At 36.4% G+C, this 21,915-nt stretch overlaps 1 protein-coding gene across 10 annotated transcripts in view; it reads right to left on the bottom strand.

The window, feature by feature from the left end:
• TCF4 (transcription factor 4) overlaps positions 1–21,915 on the bottom strand; it is a 335,849-nt gene that overhangs the window by 312,056 nt on the left and 1,878 nt on the right. For 6 of the 10 annotated variants that reach the window (XM_006764462.2, XM_015564421.1, XM_006764463.2 and 3 more), the window contains exons 1-2: positions 20,252–20,268; positions 19,493–19,565 (exon numbers count right to left, since the gene is read on the bottom strand). In XM_006764462.2, coding sequence (XP_006764525.2) covers positions 19,493–19,565 — 73 coding nt within the window. In that variant the 5' untranslated portion in view covers positions 20,252–20,268. Of the gene's footprint in view, positions 1–19,492; positions 19,566–20,251; positions 20,269–21,270; positions 21,363–21,915 lie in introns of those variants that run through there. The other 4 variants (XM_015564424.1, XM_006764466.2, XM_006764465.2 and 1 more) reach the window with 2 other exon arrangements.

Below are 21,915 nucleotides of genomic sequence, written 5' to 3'. Positions count from 1 at the left end.
GGGGGGGGGGGGGGCGGTGCGGGGCACGGACACTAGATAAATGTGGTATGGAGAAGTCAGATGCATAGAGTTTCCAATAAAACTGAACATTTTATTCAAAAAGTTGTTGATTTGCCAACTGGCTTGGCTCAGTGGTTGAGCATTGACCTATGAACCAGAAGATAATGATTTGATTCTCAGTCAGAGTACTAGTCCGGGTTTCCAGCTGCGCTCCCAGAAGGGGGCATGCAAGAGGCAGCCAATCAATGTTTCTATCTCTCCCCCTCTCTTTTCCTCTCTGAAATCAATAAAAATATACATATTTTTAAGTTGCTGGTTTAATGAAATAATATTGCAAAACATCAAAAAGAAAATGAGAAATCAGGGTGAAAGACAGATATCCTAGAAAGGAATGGCAATTAGATTGACAGCAGGCTTCCCATGAGCCATAATGGAATTCAGAAGATAGTAGAATAAAATCATCAGGATAATAAGGGAAAACAAACGTCAACCTGGAATTGTGTGCCCTGCAAAATTAACTTTGAAGAATATCAGGACATTTTGGATAAACAAAAATACAAAAGTTGACCTTGAACATCCCTATACCTAAACACTTCTAAAAGATATACTTCACCAAATACAAAAATGATCCTATAAAGAAAGGTTAAGATGTCAGAAAGTGTTGAGCAAAGAAATTAGCAAGCTGTAAATCTAAACACTGTCTATAAAATAATCATATCTAATTTGAAGAAAATATTTTCAAGCTCAAAACTAAAATATTCTAAGTAGGAATGAGATTAATGGAAGGAACAGTATTTCCTGACCTTAAAATTGGTTCAAAGGAGTCAAGACTATAGGCAATCTTTAGACTTTGTCAGGTAACAATGCATAACAGAATCTCAAAGGTAACCACTAAAAGAACAGAAATAAATTCCAAACAATGGTAGTAGAAAATGAAATAAGAAACAAACAAAACCTTAATTTATTTAAAGGAATGACAGGAAAGAAAAAAGCGTATAAAAAGCAATACAAATGGAAATCAAGAATTTTGATGGCAGTTATCAAAGCTACCATACTGCACAATTCCAAGAGGCACCATTGTAGTCAATATAAGTGGCCTAAACTGAAGTACAAAATACGTAAATTGATTTAAATAATTTCATATCACCTGATTAGATTAAGATAAAAATACAGCTGCAGTTGGCACACCTAAAGCACAACAACATGAATGGACTGAAAATAAAAGTGCAAAAAAGAGACAGACTAGACAAATATTAGCCAAAAGAAAACGGGATAACTATACTAGTAACAGGAAAAAAAAACAGACTTTAAGACATACAGCAGAAAGAACGTGACCACATACAAAGTGGATAAAGGGTGCAATTAACAAAGATCTTAATAATTCAAAACTCAAACGCATACAATTTAAACATGTATAAAGCCAAAACACAGGGAAACGTTTGCAAAGTCACAAGCAGAGAGGGTTATTTTAATCTATTTATCTCAATGACAAATATGTCAGACCCCTCACCCCCCAAATAAACAACCATTACTAAAGGTATAGATGATTGTAAGGCACAATTAATAAGCTTAAATTTCTGGACACATATAGATCCTTCTAGACATACATTCTTCTTAAGCACACAATGGAACATTTACAAAAACTGATTAATTAAAACTGACAATAAAGAAGTCTCACAAGAACCAAAGAACTATTGTCATACAGAATAGTTCTCTGACAACAAATTAATAACATTAAAAGTCACTAATAAAAGAATAAATGACATTCATTGATAAAATTTCTAAGATACCAATAATATTGCAGTGGTCAAAGATGAAATCATATTGGGAATTTTTAAATACTTACAAATAAAATATAATGAATATGTTACATATTAAAACCTATAGAATAGAGTGATAGCAGAGCACTGAAAGCATTTTATTGCCTTACGTTCTTATATTTGAAAAAAAATAATGACAACTTAACTAATTAAGTGGTCCACTTGAGAAGTTAGAAAAAATTATTAAGCCCAAAGCAAAGGGAAACCAGGCAATAATAAAGATTAGAAATAATGTAGAGCCCTAACTGGTTTGGCTCAGTGGATAGAGCATCAGCCTGTGGACTCAAGGGTCCCAGGTTCGATTCCAGTCAAGGGCATGTACCTTGGTTTCGGGCACATCCCCAGTGGGGGGGTTGTGCAGGAGGCAGTTGATCGATGTTTCTCTCTAATCGATGTTTCTAACTCTCTATAACTCTCTATCCGTCTCCCTTCCTCTCTAAAAAATAAAATATATTTTTTTAAAAAGAAATAATGTAGAAAACAAACACACATAAAAATAATCCACAAAGCCAAAAATTGATTCCTTTTGAAATGATTAATAAATGAGAAAAACTTCTAGTGATCTTAATCAAGGAAAATGCAAATAAAATCAGTATTGAAGAATACAACTTAATTATAGAGTCAGTGGAGATTAAAAAGCTAATAAGGGAACACTACGAACTTTATGGCAATTAATTTAAAAACTGATATAAAATAGAATTATATATATAATTTTAAAATTATTGGGGGGGTGGAGTGAAATTTTCATTCTCAATGCTTTAAAAATTCTATCAGTGGTAAAATTTTCTCACACCAGGTCCTGATAGTTACAGGAACAAGATTTACCTAGTTTCAATGAACAGATTGTTTCTGCCTTATACACATTCTTCCAGAGAGAACAGAGTGGAAATACTCCCCTATTCATTTACAGGTCAGTATAACCTTGTGGCCAAACCCAGACAAGGACAGTAGAAGAAGAAATATTATATACCAATCTTATTTACAAAAATAGATGCAACATACTAAAGAAAATATTAGAAAACAGTCCAAGGTATTATTTTTTTAAAGAGTGATAAAAAATACATCATAATCACATTAGCTTTATCCCCAAAATGCAAAAGGAGTTTACACAGGGAAAAAATAGAAATGTCACTGACAGCGTTAACAGAGTAAAGGAGATTTTTTAAAATCATAATTTAAATATATATGGAAAGTATTTTATATAACTCAATATCATTCATGATAAAACTCTTAGAACAAAATATATAGAAGTTCCTTAATGGTATCTATCATTATCAACATCAATAGTGAAAATCAGGAAAGAGACAAGGATACCCACTATTGCTGTTTCTGCTTAACAACTATGTGCTTGAGGTACTAAATAGTGCTATAAGAAAAAAGAGGGGAAGGTAGGCCAAGTATAGACGTTTCAAAATAAAAACAACAGAAATGTCATTATTTGCACAAGATATGACTACCTATATAGAAAACTCTGAAGAAAGCACAAAGGCACTTTTGGAATTAATAGTTTAGTAACATAGCTGAATATAAAAATCAATATACAAAAATCAACCGCATTTATATATACCAGCAACAAACAATTTGTATAGTTAATTTATAAGAAAATACTATTAACAAGAGTAAGAAAAAAATAAGGTACTTAAGAATAAATTATCAAAAGATATTTAGAAGCCATGGAGAATATTATAAAACTTTATTTTGTGATATTAAGAAAGACCTAAAGAAATGGAGAGATACATGAGTAGAAATAATAATTAATAAAGATGCAGTAAATAGAGACAGACTCATAGAGAGCAGCTCTGTGGGGGGAGGGTCGGGTTTGGGGGGGAGGGATTGAGAAAAAATAAAAGAGAAAGAACTCATTAACACAGACAACAGTGTGGTGATTTCACAAGGTGTGGAGGGGTGTGGTTGCAAGTGGGAGAGAGTTTGGGGGAATAAATAGTGATATAAAAAAATAAAGAAAAAACAGAAGCAAAAATTGTTTACATTATACAAAATTAATGTATTCATTCTCCCCCACCCCCTAATAAGCACTGGTTTCCATGCAACTTCAATAAAAGGCTCATGAAACACTTTGGAAAGTTTATTTTAAAATTCCTATGGAAGAACACAGGCCCCCAAATCGCCAAAAGTAAAATGTGTAAATGTAAAACAAGAGAAGGAAAAAGAAGGACTTTGTCTACCAGACATCAAAAGTAGTAGCCCGCCTTGTGGCGTGGCTCAGTGGTTGAGCATTGACCCATGAACCAGAATGTCAGGGTTCGATTCCCGGTCAGGGCACATGCCCAGGTTTCGGGCTCAATCCCCAGTGTGGGGCGTGCAGGAGTAAACAAACTGACCATCAGATTAGAATTAAAGATCTCAGAATGAAAGACCCTTACAAATATGGAAATGTATACTATTACAGAAGTAGCATCGTCGATGCCTGCGAAAAGGATAGACTTTTCAGTACATGACTATAAAACAAATGGGCATCCAAACATTTATGGAAACGTAGAATTAGACCTCTTCTCACTCTACAAAATCAGTCCCAACTGCATTAAAAACTTAAATGTAGAAATCAAAACTATGAAATCCTTTTTAGAAGAAGCATAGAAGAGAAAATCTTTATGACCTGGGCATAAAGATGGATTTTCCAACTATGACACAAAACTGGCAAAGGAAAAGGAGGGTACAAAGACAGGTCATAAAATAACATGACAGAAAGACTCATTACCCAAAAATATATCTAGAAATCAATAAGAAAAAACAACAACTCAATAGAAATTGAGAGTGAAGGGAGATTCCACAGAAGAACAAACAGAGGATAAATAAACACATAAAGAGATGTTTCACCAGGGAAATGCAAATTACCACCACAGCCAAATATATTTTAATCTTATACCAACTAGATTGATACAAATTTAAAAATTTAATAACATCAAAGGTGGACAACTATATGCATCAATAGTAATCTTTTATGCTGCCCATGGGAGTGTAACTTGGTAACAAACTTTGAAAAACAATTTGGCACTATCTTGTCATGTTGAACATTCACATAACTCTACATTTTACTCACAGATATATATGTTACAAATATCAACAAGTGTGCATCAAGCGATATTCAAGGGAAAAAATGGGAATCAATTCAAAGGTTTACTAACTGGAAAATGCATTGATAAATTGAGGCATATTCACCAGTAATAAAAATAAACTAAGGCCACATTCAACAAGAAATCCTAAACATATGATACTGAGTGAAAAAAAAAATAGGTAGCACAGGCAATACAAGATTCCATTTTTATGATCCCCCATCAAGTAAAACCAGACAACATATTGTTTCAGGATGCATATACATGTTATACAAAGACTTTAAACAATAGAATATTTACCTCTGGCAGGGAAGACAGGGGAAGTGGATAAGGAAAGACCCCCCAAGGAGAGGCAAAGGCTCTGATATTGCTCTAGTTCTCGTGTTGTCTAGTAGGTCCATGCATCTTCACTCCTTTATTAAGCTCCGTAATTTATATATGTTACATGGAAAATTTTATAGGTGTCAAACAATACAAGGTAAAATGTCCTTTGAAATATTTGGCTGGTTATTCTTAGAATATAAAGCATATGGGATAAAGGGATTCAGAGACACAGCCAGTATCAACAACAATTAATAAAACTCTTGCTATGAAGGAGGACAACAAAGAGGACTGTGGTCAGGGGGGAAACCAATTTCGAGAAAGAGTTTTTGTTTGATTGGTTACTTTTTTTGTGTGGTGTTTTGTGTGTTTTTTTTTAATTGTGAAATATTTCAAGCATAGAATTGTCAACCATTCTCCTTTTCCCCAAAAAAGATAAGGCGCTGCAGATACTGTTGAAACACTGTGTGCCTCCCCACCTCAAAAGGAAAGTAATTACATTTCATTTTATTTTTTAAATCAGAGTTGCTAATGCATGCCTAGATACTGCAGGGATTCTCCAGGAGGCAGGAACATGTGTGAATGCTGTCCACTTGCATCAGTATTACCCTGCTAATTCACCAGCAGCAAGGCCAACGGTTTAGGAAGCTCTCTGCTCAGTGCAGATGGTCCCACGCCTCTCCTTTCAGCGCCCTTCTAATGAAGAACACACAGAACTCTAGGGTCCTGGAGCCACGAAGTACTAACTGGCATAAATATCAGGATCCAACCCCTACCCACAGCATCCCTCCAATGCTCTAACTCAGCGATTTTCAACGAGTGTGCCGCAAGAATTTTTAAAACATGCAATACTTGACCATTGAGTCAGGGACATGGACCTCTTTTCCCTTAGACTGTCAGATAAAACCATGACAACAGCCAACACAACAATAGCCATCCAGTGTGAAGGAATCAAAATTATACCTATCTTTTTTTGTCAGGTTGGCAAAATATATAATATATATTTTGGTGTGCCACAGAATTTTAGTAACTAGTTTATGTGTGCTACGAAATGAAATAGGTTGAAAATCATTGCTCTAACTAGCTGGCCTATGCACAGATGAGATAGACAGATGAAAGAGGGATAGGGACAGGGACAGGGACGGGGACGGGGACAGGGACAGGGATAGGGATAGGAACAGGGACAGGGACAGGGATATGGACAGGGACAGAGACAGGGACAGGGAAAGGGGTGGGGACAGGGACAGGGACAGGGACAGGGATAGGGATAGATATAAAACAATACATTTTCTTCAACTTCAACAGTACATAACCAAAGGATGGAAATATTTTTCCTAACTAAAATGAACTAACACACACACTGGTTTGAGAGGTGACTCTCAATAGTAACCAATAAGATCAATGAAAAAATGGAGCTGGGGGAGGTATAAAAAGAATGACATGGTCAGAATGAAAGAGGGGGGCCATCGTTAGAAAGGAGGCAGTATATTAGCTGTGATGTGTACATATGGGAAGCTTCACTTTGTTCCTAATCAAAAGTTAACAGATAATTTTCCCTCCTGGAATACCTCAAAAAAATACAATCAAATAATAGTGTTTTATCCCAAACTATCATACGAATCAAACCACCCTCCTAAAGTTCACCAGCAAAGCAGCTCAGCACCCTGTTGTGGCTGTGCCATCTGATAAGGGACTACAGGCTTTCAACGAGTCCTATTCAACAGGGCAAACCACACCATCGCATTTACTGGTAATAAGAACATAAGCTACAGGCAGCCGAAATGATGCATTATCACTGAAGACCATGAAATAAGAAAGAAAAGTTTCCTTTCCCTTGGTCTCCCACTTCCACCTCTGCACCCTCTCACAACAGAGTTGCATAAATCAAACCTACCACTTCTCTCAGAAAATAAAAAGCACTTCTATGGTGCTTGGTTGCTAAACAGGCAGTGGATATCACATGGTAGCTGAGTGAGGTCTCAGTTACTGTTATAAGGTATAAAGTATGATAAATTTGAAAGTATTAAAGTGATAGGAAGCTGCACAAAATAAAACAAGTGCCCACGCTAAATGTTCCCCAGTGGACTAAAGTTATAGGTTTCAAATAGGGTCTGTAGTTCATTCTCCAATTTCACCACCCACACTGTAGGACCAGCAACCCCATCTCTCACCTGGATTTGTGCAAAAGCCTCATAACTGGTTTGGGCCATCCACACCTACTACTCTTGAGGCCTGGCTTCCAGGCTGCAGCCAGTGTTCCCAAGCACAATCTCATGGGCAGTGCACTGCAAAGACTCCCCATTGCTCAGCCCCTACTCTCCTCCCAGTCTCAGCTCAAACCATGCTGGAGCCCCTTCCCAACCTTGACCTTCTCTCTCTTAGTGGAACCCATGCCTCCAGCCACTTCACTCCCCCTGCCCCCATCTGCCAGACATCATTCTGAGTGTACAAGTCCCAGGGAAGTCTCTCCTGACTGCTTGGGCTTGGTCAGATATCCCTACTCCTAACGCATCTAATGCCACACACCTCTCAAGTGTAGAAGTTGACATTACTTTGGTTGATGATTCAGTTAGTGTCTGTCTCCTACATTTAATCCATACAGGAGCACAAGTGTCTTGCTCATCATTTTATCCCCAGCTCCTAACATGGTCCTGACACATGGTAGAGGTTCAATAAATAATTAATTTTTAAAGTAAATACTTTTTCTGTGTATATATTTAAAAATAAATATAAAAACTTCAAGTGTGGGAATAAAAACGTTAGGCATGCAGTTGTGGGTAAAAACAAGTTTACAGTTGTTCCTATGGATAATAATGCAATAATTAATAAATAATACAAGAATAAACTGTTTCACATACTCATGGCTGTAAACCTACTTTTACCCACTCGTGTAGTATCTAGTGCTCCTGAAGTATATGATTGCTATCTGTAAGTCCAAAATTTTAATTTCTGCTCCAGAAGGACCAATAGAACATAATTGTCATGCCTCCCAAAGAATCTCTGATTGTACATTCGTAACAATACTCTTCCAGGTCTAGCTTTTATAACCCTTAGAAACCATTCTCCTTCCTTAATTATACTCATGTAGAAGCACACAAGTACACAGATTCCAGGATTTCTGTTTCTGAAGTCTGCACTTAGCTTTATTTGAAATGTATTTTTTAAAGAAATCTATATTTCCACATCACTAACTAAAATACTTTCCTATTGAATCACTGTAGGACTTTTACCTAACAACAGCAACATCGTTCTCCATTACAATGGTGAAGTTGAAATTTTTTTTTTATATCATAACTATGGGGAGCGGGGGGAGTTTCCTCAGCCCGGCCTGCGCCCTCTCGCAGTCCAGGACCCCGGGGGGAGCAGGTCTAAGCCATCAGTCAGACATCCTTAGTGCTGCCGCAGAGGCTGGAGAGCCTCCCGGCACCCCTGCTGCACTGGCCAGTCATGAGCTGGCTTCTGGCTGAGCGGCACTCCCCCTGTGAAAGTGCACTGACCACCAGGGGGCAGCTCCTGCATTGAGCATCTGCCCCCCTGGTGGTCAGTGCACGTCATAGCAACCAGTCGTCCCAGTTGTTCTGCTGTTAGGGTCAATTTGCATATTGCCCTTTTATTATATAGGATTGTATCACAAATAGGAAAAAGATATATAATACCATCCTCTCCTCAGGTATTGGTGAATATAATAGCATCCTTTCCTCACCATAGCTTCTAACCCTGTAACTTGACTTGGCTCCCAAAAAACACTTATTGAATGAATAAAAAAATGATCAAATAAAAATTACTAATCTATAAATATAAAAGCCTAAGCAACCCTTATGACCAGTCAACTGAACGACCGGTTGACCGGTCACTATGATGATGCACTGTGCACTGACCACCAGGGGGCAGATGCTCAATGCAGGAGCTGCCTCCTGGTGGTCAGTGCATGCCCATGGCTGACCTCCCGCTGTCCTTCCCCCCAGCAGGCCAGTCCCAATTGGTCCCAATTGGCCAGCCAGGTTGAGGGACCCCACCTGCGCACGAATTCGTGCACTGGGACTCTAGTTGTTAATAAATCAACTGTTACTCCAATGAACTATATGCACATTGGAAAAAAAGAATAAGATGATATGCATTCATCCCTTTCACTTTTCTGAAAATTTCAACATCCTCTAAATAACCAGGCCTTAAACAACAATGAAATTTTTAAAGTAAAATTAATTGAAGTAATTATGAAATAGTCTCACCTTGTCTAAAATATTTCTCACCTACCAAAACCACAAAGGAGTAAAGTGTAGAATTCTTGAAGGAGAGGAGCAGTGCAAAGGTACAACCATTTAAGAGATTCATAGTTATACATGGGCTGAAAAGATAAACTGAAGAATAAGAAGAGATGAAGAAAATTAGGGGAAAATTAGGGAACAAAAAAAATAATAACCTTGTGGCTAAAAGCAACTAGATGAAGAATCAGAGTGCCCACAAGAGAACAGAAAAGCATTCAATGGTTTGGGACACCAGGCAGCAGACACTGGTATTCAAGAACGCAAACAACAAACAATTATTATTGGAACAAGAATTGAAATTGATATTGTTTGGTCTTTCTTTTCAAAATTACAAAATTAAATTATGTATAAAATTGTATATTAAATCTTGTAATACTACCACTTGATGATAAATTTGTTTTTTTCAGAGTTTAAAAAATTCTGAGTTGCAAAATATCCAAATATAAGTCCCTTATTTCTGAAAGTGAAGAAAAAATTTTGGGAATACACAGGTCTGTAACTGACATTTTTTAAAAAATAGGTCTAAAATATTCTTTGTCATAAAAATTTTGTTTATACTCTGAAGCAAGCACAAACATGCATTAATAAATTCTTCCTAAGCCAATTTCACCCATCAGTTGCATTTCTGGCATCCTGTGGAAACTACTACGTGGAGGTCACAGAGAGAAAGGCATCTTAACTTGAATTCACCAATACCTGAGGAGAAGACGGTATTATATATCTTTTTCCTTCTTGTAATGTAATTATGATGGATTTTACCCAAAGGTATATCTGACCTCTTCATAATGTTTTTACAAACATTATTAAGTTTTGGCTAAGATCACAATATCTTTCAAAATGTTTTCTAAATGCATTTCTGAATGTATTACCTGGAACTAATAACTATCACATTTCTCTGCAAGCCTTTGAATCAAAAGATGTGGCATTGGTAATGTTGATGGCAGCAATAATAAAAATTATAAAGATGAATATTTTTGCAAACTGAAAATATTTTTAAATATACTATAAAACCCCTCTTGAAGTTCACTGAAGAGTTTCAAACTTTTTTCAGTTTTAAAATACAGGCTTTGAGATTCTATCACTTTGTCAATATCAAATAGCTACTTCGCAATAAACAATGCAAAAGAATCTAGATTTCCAGATCTCAGTTAAATAATTTTCTTCAAGGTAGCTATTGCTGTCAATCACATAAATTTCCATTGCTGAAGGATATAATAGGAAGAGTTTGAAACTGGAAACATAAAAACTCAATATCCATCCTGATACTACCATTAAAAACATATATTTTTGGATGGAACTGAATTACAAACGCTAACATCCCCCCCCAAAAAAATCCCCAAATCGGAAAAGAAAAAAAAAGCATCCAAGACAGAGATGTTTGCCTGGAAGTCACTGCAGGTGCCTGGACCAGAGTTGATGTCACCGCAGAGCTGCGGAGCCTCCTCCTCTGTGCCTGCTTCACGGTGATCTTGACCCCAAGCACTCTGTCCCAATACCCCCAGGTCAAAATCCCAGCCTCCTCCTCAGGGATCAGTATCAATTGTCCACAAGGCTTTCACTATTAATTTCCCTCAGCAAGAAAACAGTTTTTATTTATCTAAAATCCCACAACATGAATGACACTTGTCTTCTGGACACTGAATATTAATTATAAATGTGGTTTTCTATTTTTCCTGTCAGAATATATGCCCTCTTGGGGCAGGGCCTATCTCCCACAAAGCCATCTATGTGGTATACTTGCTAATACAGGGATCTGAACACAGCATATACTGAAAATATATGGTGTCCCAAAACATGTATACATGCACTTAGAATAATTAAAAAATCAGTGTTTATTAAAATACATTTCATTTTCAAAATTGAGCCATCAGCTGTTAAAGTATGTATACATTTTTTGGGACACACTGTATATATTAAATGCACCCTCAATAAGAATGACTATAGGTAACCAGCTAGGTAGATAAAGTATCCTATGTTCATTGCCTACATATTAAAACCCGAGGGGCAAAACTAAACCTATGCCAGAAATCTCCAGGTGGTGATATAAATAAATACACCTTTCTAAACTATTATCAAGTTTTACTAATCTTAAGTGGATATAAGAGTAATGACTGACAAGGTACGCCAAGTTTGCATGTTTTTCCTGTCTTGCATTCAGCATATTACACAATATCCAACCTAGTGTCCACAACTATCATTTCAATATCCTCCTTCATTAAAGCTCTTTTTCCCAGTTTAACAGTCTCTAAATATCTTATATTTAAGACTTAACTTGAGAAATCTGAAATTAAATCCTCCCATTTAGATGCCTTGCAATTCAGCTAAGTACCCCAAAAGGGAATGTAAATTAATGGAAGATTAAAGCAAGGAAGAACATTCTAAAAGGTATTCCGTAATGGGGCTTTGTCACCACCTTCTCTGTTTTATTGGAAAAATCGTCGTTTCCCAGGGGGGCTAACAGTTTATATGGCAAGCATTGGTCCAGTTTAACTATTTGAAGTTAAAAATGTCAGAGCAGAAGAAAAGTTTGTAATGGAAACGCTGACATGCCATGAAGTACAGAAACACAGGCAGGTGCTCCTGGAACCCAGGGTCATAATTCAATCAAGCTGTATTTTGACGTCATCTGTTACAGAAAAAGCCAAATGGTTTATGAACAGCACCAGAACCCCCGAGATTAAATTACAGCCCTGATATTTAATCATGAGTCTTACTGTGTTATTTCTAATAACACAATACATTTTAGCAGTTATTCGTCAACTGCCTTAGCCAAAGTAGAACACGTGATGACAAGTGAGCCGGATTACGATGTCCATCTCTCACAGCCTGAATTTTTATTATTTTTTCAGAAATGGTAGATTATACAAGTTTTCCTCTTCTTAAGAAATATACAGTTGGGACCAACGGATTGAGTCCAAACCTTAATTAAAAGCAGCATGGGGCCCCTAACCAGTGGGTCAGGACATCTGTATTTGTGTTCTTTTATGGCCAAATAACCAACTATATGATCTGGACAAAAGACATGTAGCCCTCCCAAACCTTGTCTCCTGTAATAACAGAGCATCTCAAAGTCTCCTGTAAATCTAAAGTTTTATAAATTATTTACCTAAAAAAAACAATATTATGTAGTTTCTTTGGGATTCCCTGAGTATCCAAGTGCAAAATTTTTATAGCTGAAAAGATGAAGTTTTAATTCAATTAAAATCACTGATCAAAGAGACATTCTAGTACACGTGGAATTGTAAGCTAAACTTTTTAGAGGCAATATCAGCATCAGCAAATACAACGGGTCTTTAAAAAGTAATGTACAAATACTGTTGAATGTGTGAAAGGTTGTTTGCAAAACAAATCAATACAGGCACATCCAACAATGAGTTGCAGTTAATAAACTACATATAGTAATTACCACCAATGGCAGTCTAGAAAGTCATTCATTAAATGTTAATTGTCACACAAAAGTACAAAAGCATCCACTTGAACAATAGTGTAGCTGCACATTTAAGTAAAATACTTTCTTACAGATCAGAAATTTATCCATATAAACTGATTTTAAACACACCTGGGTATTTGATATGGTGATTAATCGGGCCTTATTTATTTTTGAAATGAAAATAAACATGACAACCTTTTCAACACTTTTGTTATTCATATATGAGTCTGATATAAAATATAAATATTACTTACAGCAAAGTGCTACCAATCTTCTTTAAAGATTAAATTGCTACTTCTCTTATGTCTCTCTCATAAACATCAAGAGTCATATGGTTTAAAACTATACACCTGAAACTCCTGTGCATATTTTATTGCTGACTCTAAGTGGGCACAGATTTTGAAAATGTATTATAAACTTGGTGGTCAATTTTAAAAATTTTATTCAGAGTAATAAGAAACCATAACAAAAGTAACCTTTAAAAAAAAAAACCCTATTATGTACCTTACTTTCTCTCATACTTAGCACTATCTAATTAACTTGGAAGAACACCTGGTCATACAAAATAGCTCATAAAAAAAAATAAGGAAAGAGGGAATTTTTTTCTGTTTCTACCTAGCTGAATTTCGATCCTACGTCTGTGCAAGTTCTGATTTACTGAATACATAGATATAAATTCTAAAGGTTTGCCCAAGAACATTTTGGTTCAAGACTTGTAAACTGAAGAACGTTTAAAACACACCATGTTCCTTATTAGGCAACTTAAGATCTGTTATCTTGGCTTATGGGAACTGATCTAAATAGCATCATAATACTAAACGTTGAAAATCACAGGCCTGGGGCCCCCCGGACTCAACTCTGTGCCTTGGACGAGGTTGCAAACTTCCAATATAAAATATAGTTTACCATTAGGAGGAAATGTTTGATCTGTAAAGCTTACAAAATTACTTTGTTTATCATAGCAGATGAAAGCAAAAAGAAATAATTTTAAGCTCAAAACAAAACTGTTTATATGACAGTCTTTACTGCTTCATGATTCTAAGCATTTAAGACAGATTCGAGCAATTAACAGCATAAACTTTCATTACATAGTTCTATTATATATGTTTATGTGACTTAGCTGCTCATCTGTTATTTAAGTGATTTCCTCATTGCAATAGTAGGGTAAAGATAATTTGCTGATGCTGTCAAAAATGTTAAGCATTTCAGTCTCAACAGATCTTGGATCCCCACGTTTGTTTAATGCACTTTATTTACTTAAGTCATGTCAAATAGAGTATTGCTTCTTCCTTCTGAACTTAGAAAATGCAACATTTTAAGCACGTGTCTGATAAAAGAATATCAAAACTTCCATACTGCTTATTTTAGAGATACTGATAGAATTTAGGATTACTGTTCTTAGATATTAAGTTCCAAAGATCTCACAATGAACTGCAAAAGTTCTTTTACAGTGAAAGGCAAAAAAAAAAATCTTTATTTCTTTAGATATTAACAGAGCAGGCTTCATTACCTCAACTTTCAGTACATAAAAATGAATGAAAACAAAATGTTTTCACTGGCACCTATGGAGACTGTCAGTTGAATAAAAGCACAACTTTGAAAATATCTACTATATTTTCCTTGTAATAATAACAATAGTAATAACAACAATAGTGAGGCATACAAAGACACAGTGAAATCCAACATCAATTAGAAGGCTAGCATTTATTTGGATACTAATGCAGGAAAAGTAATGGGCCTGAGTTTATATCATTTCTTAAATATGTTTTTTAAAATGCTTATCTACTCTAGCCTGGTGGCTCAATTGTTTGAAACATCATCCCCTACACCAAAAGGTTACGGATTCGATTCATGGTCAGGGCATATACCTAGGTTGCAGGTTTGATCCCTGGTAGGGGATCATAGGGAGGCACCCGTTCGATGTTTCTCTCTCACATTGATTACTCTCTGTCTGTCTGTCTGTCTCTCTCTCCTTCTCTCTCTCTCACCCTTCATCACTCTAAAAATCAATAAACATATCATCGGGTGAGGCCAAGCCTCAACAATGCATTATTATCCCTATATAATCTTGAAAAAGTAAGCTATATCTAACTTTTTTTGTCAGTGTATGCATGTGTGAAAAGGATATTGAGCTGGGCAAACCTGAGTTTTGAACCTAATTCATTATAGGCTGCCTTGTGAGCAACTTGTCTAACATCTCTGAATCTCAGTTTCCTCATCTATGAAATGAGCATTGTAATCTTTGCATCTCAGTTCTTGTGAGAATTTTAAAAATACAATACATATAAGGCACATAGCATACCTCTTGGCGTATTAAGAAGCACTTTAATTTTGTCAGTGTTGTACCACTCCACACCCTACTTTTCAATTTAACATCTTGCAAATATTCCCAGGGGAGTCTGGGCTAAAGAGAATGATCAATATCCAAAATTCAGTTCCAAACCTTAGAAAGTATTCAAAGGACTCATGAACATGCTGAAGCATTTGTATGCACAAATATCAACACATAAATCCTAATACTCTATTATGCAATACAAATTACAGCAAAACACAGTAGTAAAACCAATGTTATTCCAATAAAGGATTTGCAGAGCCATAGAGAATTAGCAAATCAAAATGTGTTCTTTTAGAACAGCAAATAAAGGCACAGAAATTCCTTAACTTGAGCCTCAGTTTTCTTTGGTTGTATAAAGCTAAGCAGTTTGTATCTCCTATATCCTATGATTCTAACATAATGGGTTTAATACCACTTTACTTATTAACCTAGTAAATTACTCTGTCTTTACAAAAAAAGCATGCAACCATTATGACTTGCACTGTAACAGTAAAGTTGTTGTTTCAAAACACACACACACACACACACACACACACACACAACTCTACTCAACAAACACTTTTAAGGGGAGGCCAATTTTTCTTCATGCCATAACCTTGAATTCAAACTAGTGGAAATCAATTCAGGATGCTGACCATTGAATTTTCTCTGTGGTACAGTACTACCCCCTGGATTCGTTTTTTTCTCCTTGAATTCACTAAATTGATGGTTTGTTTTGGTATCATGTGGATAAAGGCTAACTAACTTGTATGAATATCAAGAAATGTTTTTCCTCTTTAAAAAATACCATGCCAGAGATGTGGTGTATTTTACTACTGCTCTTAATTGTCCAAACACCCATTGATTTGGCAATCTTTAACAAATGCTGAACACCTAAGCAAAGCTAAACAGTTACAGGAGAAAAAGCTCAACTTTTAAACTGAGGGAGGAAGATGTAGTATCCATCACAGACTAACTGTAAATACATGTAACAGATGACTAGGGTTGTTCTGGAGTGTAGATAATCCTAATGGCCCAACTTTAAAACTACTTTTTAAAAAGATCCTAAAGCTAGCATGTTTATCTTTTGCTTATACAGGACTCAAAGTAACCAAATAAACAGTATCTTTGTTATATCAGAAAATTAAGCCCTTGTTAACCAATAAATTATAGACTCTAGGAGCACTTTTTCTTTTGGTAACTTTGCCATCCTACGTTTTAATGAGAATAATTTTCCAATTATCCAGGCATGTGGATACTTTTAGTTTGTTTTAAGATCAATGATATAACGGATATTAAATCTCTTTGTATAAGTTACCATATGGGTTACAACTATTTCTTAAAAATAATTCCAGAGACCACCAATCTCCCAGTTAAGGTCATCGTAGCTCTGAACTATCATGGCTGAATTGTTTTAGTGCTCTCTGCTGAACACCTGCAAACATCAAACAAAAACTGCTGGTCCTTTCCTGGGTTGACAAAAGCCTTTCATGTGAAAAATGCTCCCTGGGAATGTCAGGCTGTAGCTCAGGTTACATTCCATTCTCCCTAGCAGCCTCCCCATTTCTTAAGGTGGTAGGAAAAACCATGTTTGTGAAATGAAAGATTAAAGGGAATATGGCCACACTTTATTTTCATTCTCACATTGCAAATCACGATGGAGCATCCTACATTAATGAAATCAAAGGCGACTGGGAACTTTAAGCATGAAATATGACCAAGACTCCCTGAAAAGCTATAGCTGGTTTTTCAAATATGAACAGTTTACTTATAGCTTGGATCTTTTTTTCCTGGACCCCAAGTTGCAAAGCTACCCATGAAAGTGACATCTGAGATCACTCAGGACAATGGAAATGAACCTGAAATAAATTTAGAAAATTATTCCTCTGTCCAAAGTTACCTCATTCATCCTTCCAGTTAAAGGCCAGTTTTCCTGATTTTTTTAAAATTCGTTATGCTTTAAAAAGACTTTATCTTTGTGGATAAATAATTTATCTTATTGAGTGGAAATATAAGCCATTTACTTCACTAATAGCCCTGTGTTCAAATATGTCTTGAATAGATGAGAAAAACCAACACTCCAATCTGTACCCCATATATTATAGTCACCATCGTACTGCACTGAATGAATACCTTGCATTTTCAATCCAGTACCCCAAACAAAAGAGCCACACATTTTTACCTTTACAAGTCAACATTTGGGCCAGAGAACTACACCTGTGGTACAATGTAACCTACAGTTCAACACCTTGTAATAATCACAGCATCTTCATCAGAAATACCATAACATCACACTAAGGATGAAGTCTGTCTGAGTTCATGTATGCTTGTATGTATATGTGCACACACACCCACACCCACACACAGAGTTGTCTTAAGAACTGTGTAAGTTTAAATATATGATCACTTACCAAAATGTATTAATACATATTCATATCTGTACAGCCTATACTCCCTATAAACACTTAAAATAAACAGCACAGCAAGGACTCTATCTATATGTGAACTCAGAAATTTGAACTCATGCTTCTGATTCACCTCACTCTATGAAGCCATACCTAAACTGACAAAACTTAAGATATTCCAAATGTGTCAATTTTCACAAAGGGCAAAAGAGTATTTTGCACTGACTTTGAAAGCAGCCTATCTCTGTACTTTTCTGACATAATCTACTTCTAGATTTAAAGTAAATACACGTTTTCTTAAGTAATATGATCAAGAAAAGTATTGTCAGAGATAAAGTTAGCTACTGTTTGGAATGTCTAACATGAAAAATTAATTTGTCTAGAAGAGCCACTTGTGTTCACCTTTACTTCAAAGTTGTATAAGGAATACAGAGATCTCCAAGATATAAGACTAAAACAAAAAAATTAAGTCCCATTAACACGCCTTTCTTTTTCCTCTGGTTCATTAGATTGCCAGTACTAGGCAATCAGCTCTCACAGGGTCAGGGCAGTAAAACACAACCCTATGGAGAATAGTACTTTAATCAAAGTGGACCCAAAAAAACAAAAGATAAAATATAACTATAGGAGGCATCTCATATTTTATAAATCAAGTTACAGAGTCTAAAATTCCCTTAGACTTATGAGTGCCAGAAGAAGGAGAAGTAGCTTACTTGGAAATGAGCAACTTGTACAAGCCATTCATTTTATAAAAATATACCAATTACACAAATCACAAAGGTGAACAGATTTCTCATTGCTATGAAATTTAAGCGATGTGAAATTATATTCAATAGTTAACAGGCAATTCCACTAGCACTTCAGAGCTAAAAAATGTCAACATTTACCAGCCTCACTTAAGAACAGTACTCTGTCTAATGTACTGTTATGTCCCACTGCCAGAACTAAGATACTGCAGCTGTTTCACCAGCAGAAATGGATTTAAGCGTTGAACCTAAAGAACAGCAGGCAACAATGTGTGCCTCCTTTTGATATGAGATTCAGTGGACAAAATAACAAATACATTTTAACTAAATATATTTTCAGTTTTCACTTTTAATAAGAGACCTTCAGAGAGTCCCCTATTAAAACTCCTCCTTAGATGCCAGATAATCAATGCGCACTCAGTTTCCTTTGTGAATAGCGCTAACGTCTTTTTTAAGCATCACCCAAAGACCTTTCGTTTAGAAAATGTGAGGTTCTTCCCAATTTGCAACTTTCAATACAGCAAAAATTCATTGCACACATGACACATAGGGGAAAGAAACAGCCAAAGCATCAGAAAGGGTATTTTAAATATAAATGAATTAATATTTAGCTCAGCTTAGCAAGAGGCTTTCTATTTACAGTTATGGTTTACCACACAGCATTCAGCTGCAAAATTACAGACTCATTTCTTTAAAAGGGTTAATTATACACAGAACCTAATAAAATTGATATTATTTACAAGGGATTTTCCCTTTTATGAAAGTTAGATTTTTCCCCCTCTATTTCCAAATAGGGAACATTAATTTATTTCCCTCATTTTAACATTGGCCTTATCTTCACATGTTTGATTATAACTGTATTAGAAAATTGCTTTTAAATTAAGTAATGGAATTCTGAGACAGTTTCCTTGATTAAAAAAAAAAGGCCTAGTTTTAATTTTGCAAAAGATGACATTTTGTGTAAGTTATACCACTGATGGATAATGAAATAACCGTATCATTACAGGCTAAAATTTCAATGACTTTTTCAGAACGCTTCAACAGAGCCAAAAATATACAATGAGTGAATAAACAGCAAAGAACATTTAACTACAGACTAAGACAAGAATTTACATACTTGAGCCAGTAAAATGTCCACTCGCCAAAGAAGTTGGTCCATTTTTCCCACTGCTCACAGGAGGTGAAAACATCTAAAAGAAACAAAGAAATATTACTGTTGAAAAGAAGACATTTGCTCCTTCAGAGTTCATCAAAGATCTCTCATACTCTCACTATGTAACTTAGAGTTTATGCTAAGGGCTCGTCTTTGTGAAACACATCACCATCCAACTTAGAACTAAAGCAGGCACAACAGTGGCAATCACCCCTCCGCCCCCAGTACCACTCCTTTCTTTTTCCTCAGGTTCACTAGATTGCCAGTACTAGGCAGTACTACCACATTTTAAACAAACACAGTCCCCATAATGTTATCAAGATTCAGTTTGGAGGGCAGCAGCCTCTCTAGAAAACACTAGTTTTACAAAGGAGAAGAAAAAAGTTGTTTGTTTTATATGAAAACCTTGGCCATAAACGTGGCAATGTCCATTTCCAGCCCGTATAGGATTTGCCTGTTATATGTGAACCCAAATAAAAATAAAAGTGCCACCTGCACTAAATTCTCATTTCATCTCTAACATGAGAGCAATTTGAAGCAAGACACACTCTCTCTCTCTCTCTCTCTCTCTCTCTCACACACACACACACACACACACACACACACACACACTCACTCACTCACTCTCACTCTCTCTCTCTTTCACTCCCTCTTCTCTCCAGCATTTATTTCGACCCTAATTGGTTTCCCTCTTCTTCCACGTATCTAGTGGACAATGCGCACCTTCCCTGGGTCAGAGCCTGCAAAAAGCAAAGGAACGAATGGGGAAAGTGCAGCAAGCAGAAAGGGGGCTCCGAAGCTGCTAGGGCTATGTTTCCTGGCAAAACTTCCGAAAGCCATTTCTCCAAAAAAAGGTCTAGAAGAGCAGCAGCAGCAGCAGCAGCAGCAGAGCAGCAGCAGGGGCAGCAGCGGCAGCAGTAGCAGCAGCAACATGAAAGAGCCCCACTTAAAAGGTGGTTTGGATTTTATTTATGTGTTTTGTGGATTCTTTTCATTTTGCTTTGCAAATGCATCTTACACCAAACTCATCTGCCACTGAAAATCAATTCCCCTGACATGAGTGAGACTTGGTTTGGGAAAGGGAAGCAAAGGGATGGAGAAGGACCAAGTACAGCTATAAAACTCCACAAGTGTGTAAGTTCTTCTTTGTACTGATCTCATAACTATGACATGTATAAAAACAGCATAAAGGGTTCTAAAGAATGTACGCTCAATATATACATGAGTATTCAGAATCCCAGGGGGAAAAAAGTAACTAGGTAACTACAGGTCCTGCTAATCCAAAGCATCATCAGTTTAAAACTTTAAGAGACAACGGGGTCTCCTATTTTCTCTTTTCCTTTTCCAGGAAAAATAAGTAAATAAATAAAACGAGTACTGCTCCAAGTATTACTACTTCCAGGGTTCCCTGGAAGGCCAAGTTTTAGGGGTGATTTGCCATTTTAGGGGTGTCTGTTTTTCCTTTCCATTGGGGTGAGATTCAATTATTCTGGGCGATTTATGGGTACGGAATTCAAGGCAGGTTATTAGACTCTGGGGGAAAAAAAGCCTGAATTGTTCATCACACCCAAAAATTGTAGTTGAAACTTATCAAAAACACCTTCATTTTACTGAGGATTCAGCCAATTAAAAATTATTTCTGTCCTTTAGATGACTATTGATTTCTAGCTCAGTGTTTGGGTTTTTTGTTTTGTTTTGTTTTGTTTTCACAGCTGTTGTTAGTTTCCACCGTTCTTTCTTACCGCACTGAAATCCAGTAAATCACTCAGCTCTTTGTCCGTCCCTAAGGCAGCCATTCGCTGTTGGTGATGCATTTTAGCAAAATCACACAAACCTAGAAACATGGAAATAACCGCAATCAGAAAATCCAGTCCCAATCCTTGGGAGAAAACACAATCGGATTTTTGGAGACTGGGGGGAATTGGGGGTGAGGATGTGGGGGCGGGTAGGATTAAGGTGGAAAGGAGGGAGGGATGGGAGAGTTGTTTTGTTTTGTTTTTTAAAGATGGAATAGGCAGCAATAGCAAAAAAAAAAAAAAAAAGCGATATTGATACTGTATCTCCAAAGAGACGATCAAAACTGGTAACATCCACTATAAAACCAAATCCGGGAAGTAAAAAAAAAAAAGAGCCGCTCTTCAGCGCATCATTTTATGCAACAGGAGGTAGAGCGAGAAATGAATGGATCATAGAGAAAAGAGAAACTACTGAGAGCGATCCGGTCTCAACTTTCCCCCCACCCTCCATCCCACCCCCTCGCACACACTCACACACATGCACGCACACACTCTCACACACCACTCCCCCCCGCATTTCAAAGTAGCTATAAAGAAATTAAAGATGAGCGTCTCTGGAGTGAAAACACGTCCAAAGGGGGAGGGGTGACA

This window comes from Myotis davidii, unplaced genomic scaffold (assembly GCF_000327345.1).
Source record: "Myotis davidii unplaced genomic scaffold, ASM32734v1 scaffold38, whole genome shotgun sequence".
Taxonomy (NCBI): Eukaryota; Metazoa; Chordata; class Mammalia; order Chiroptera; family Vespertilionidae; genus Myotis; species Myotis davidii.
Note: the sequence above shows the minus strand (reverse complement) of the source record. Positions and strands in the feature narration are given on the sequence as shown.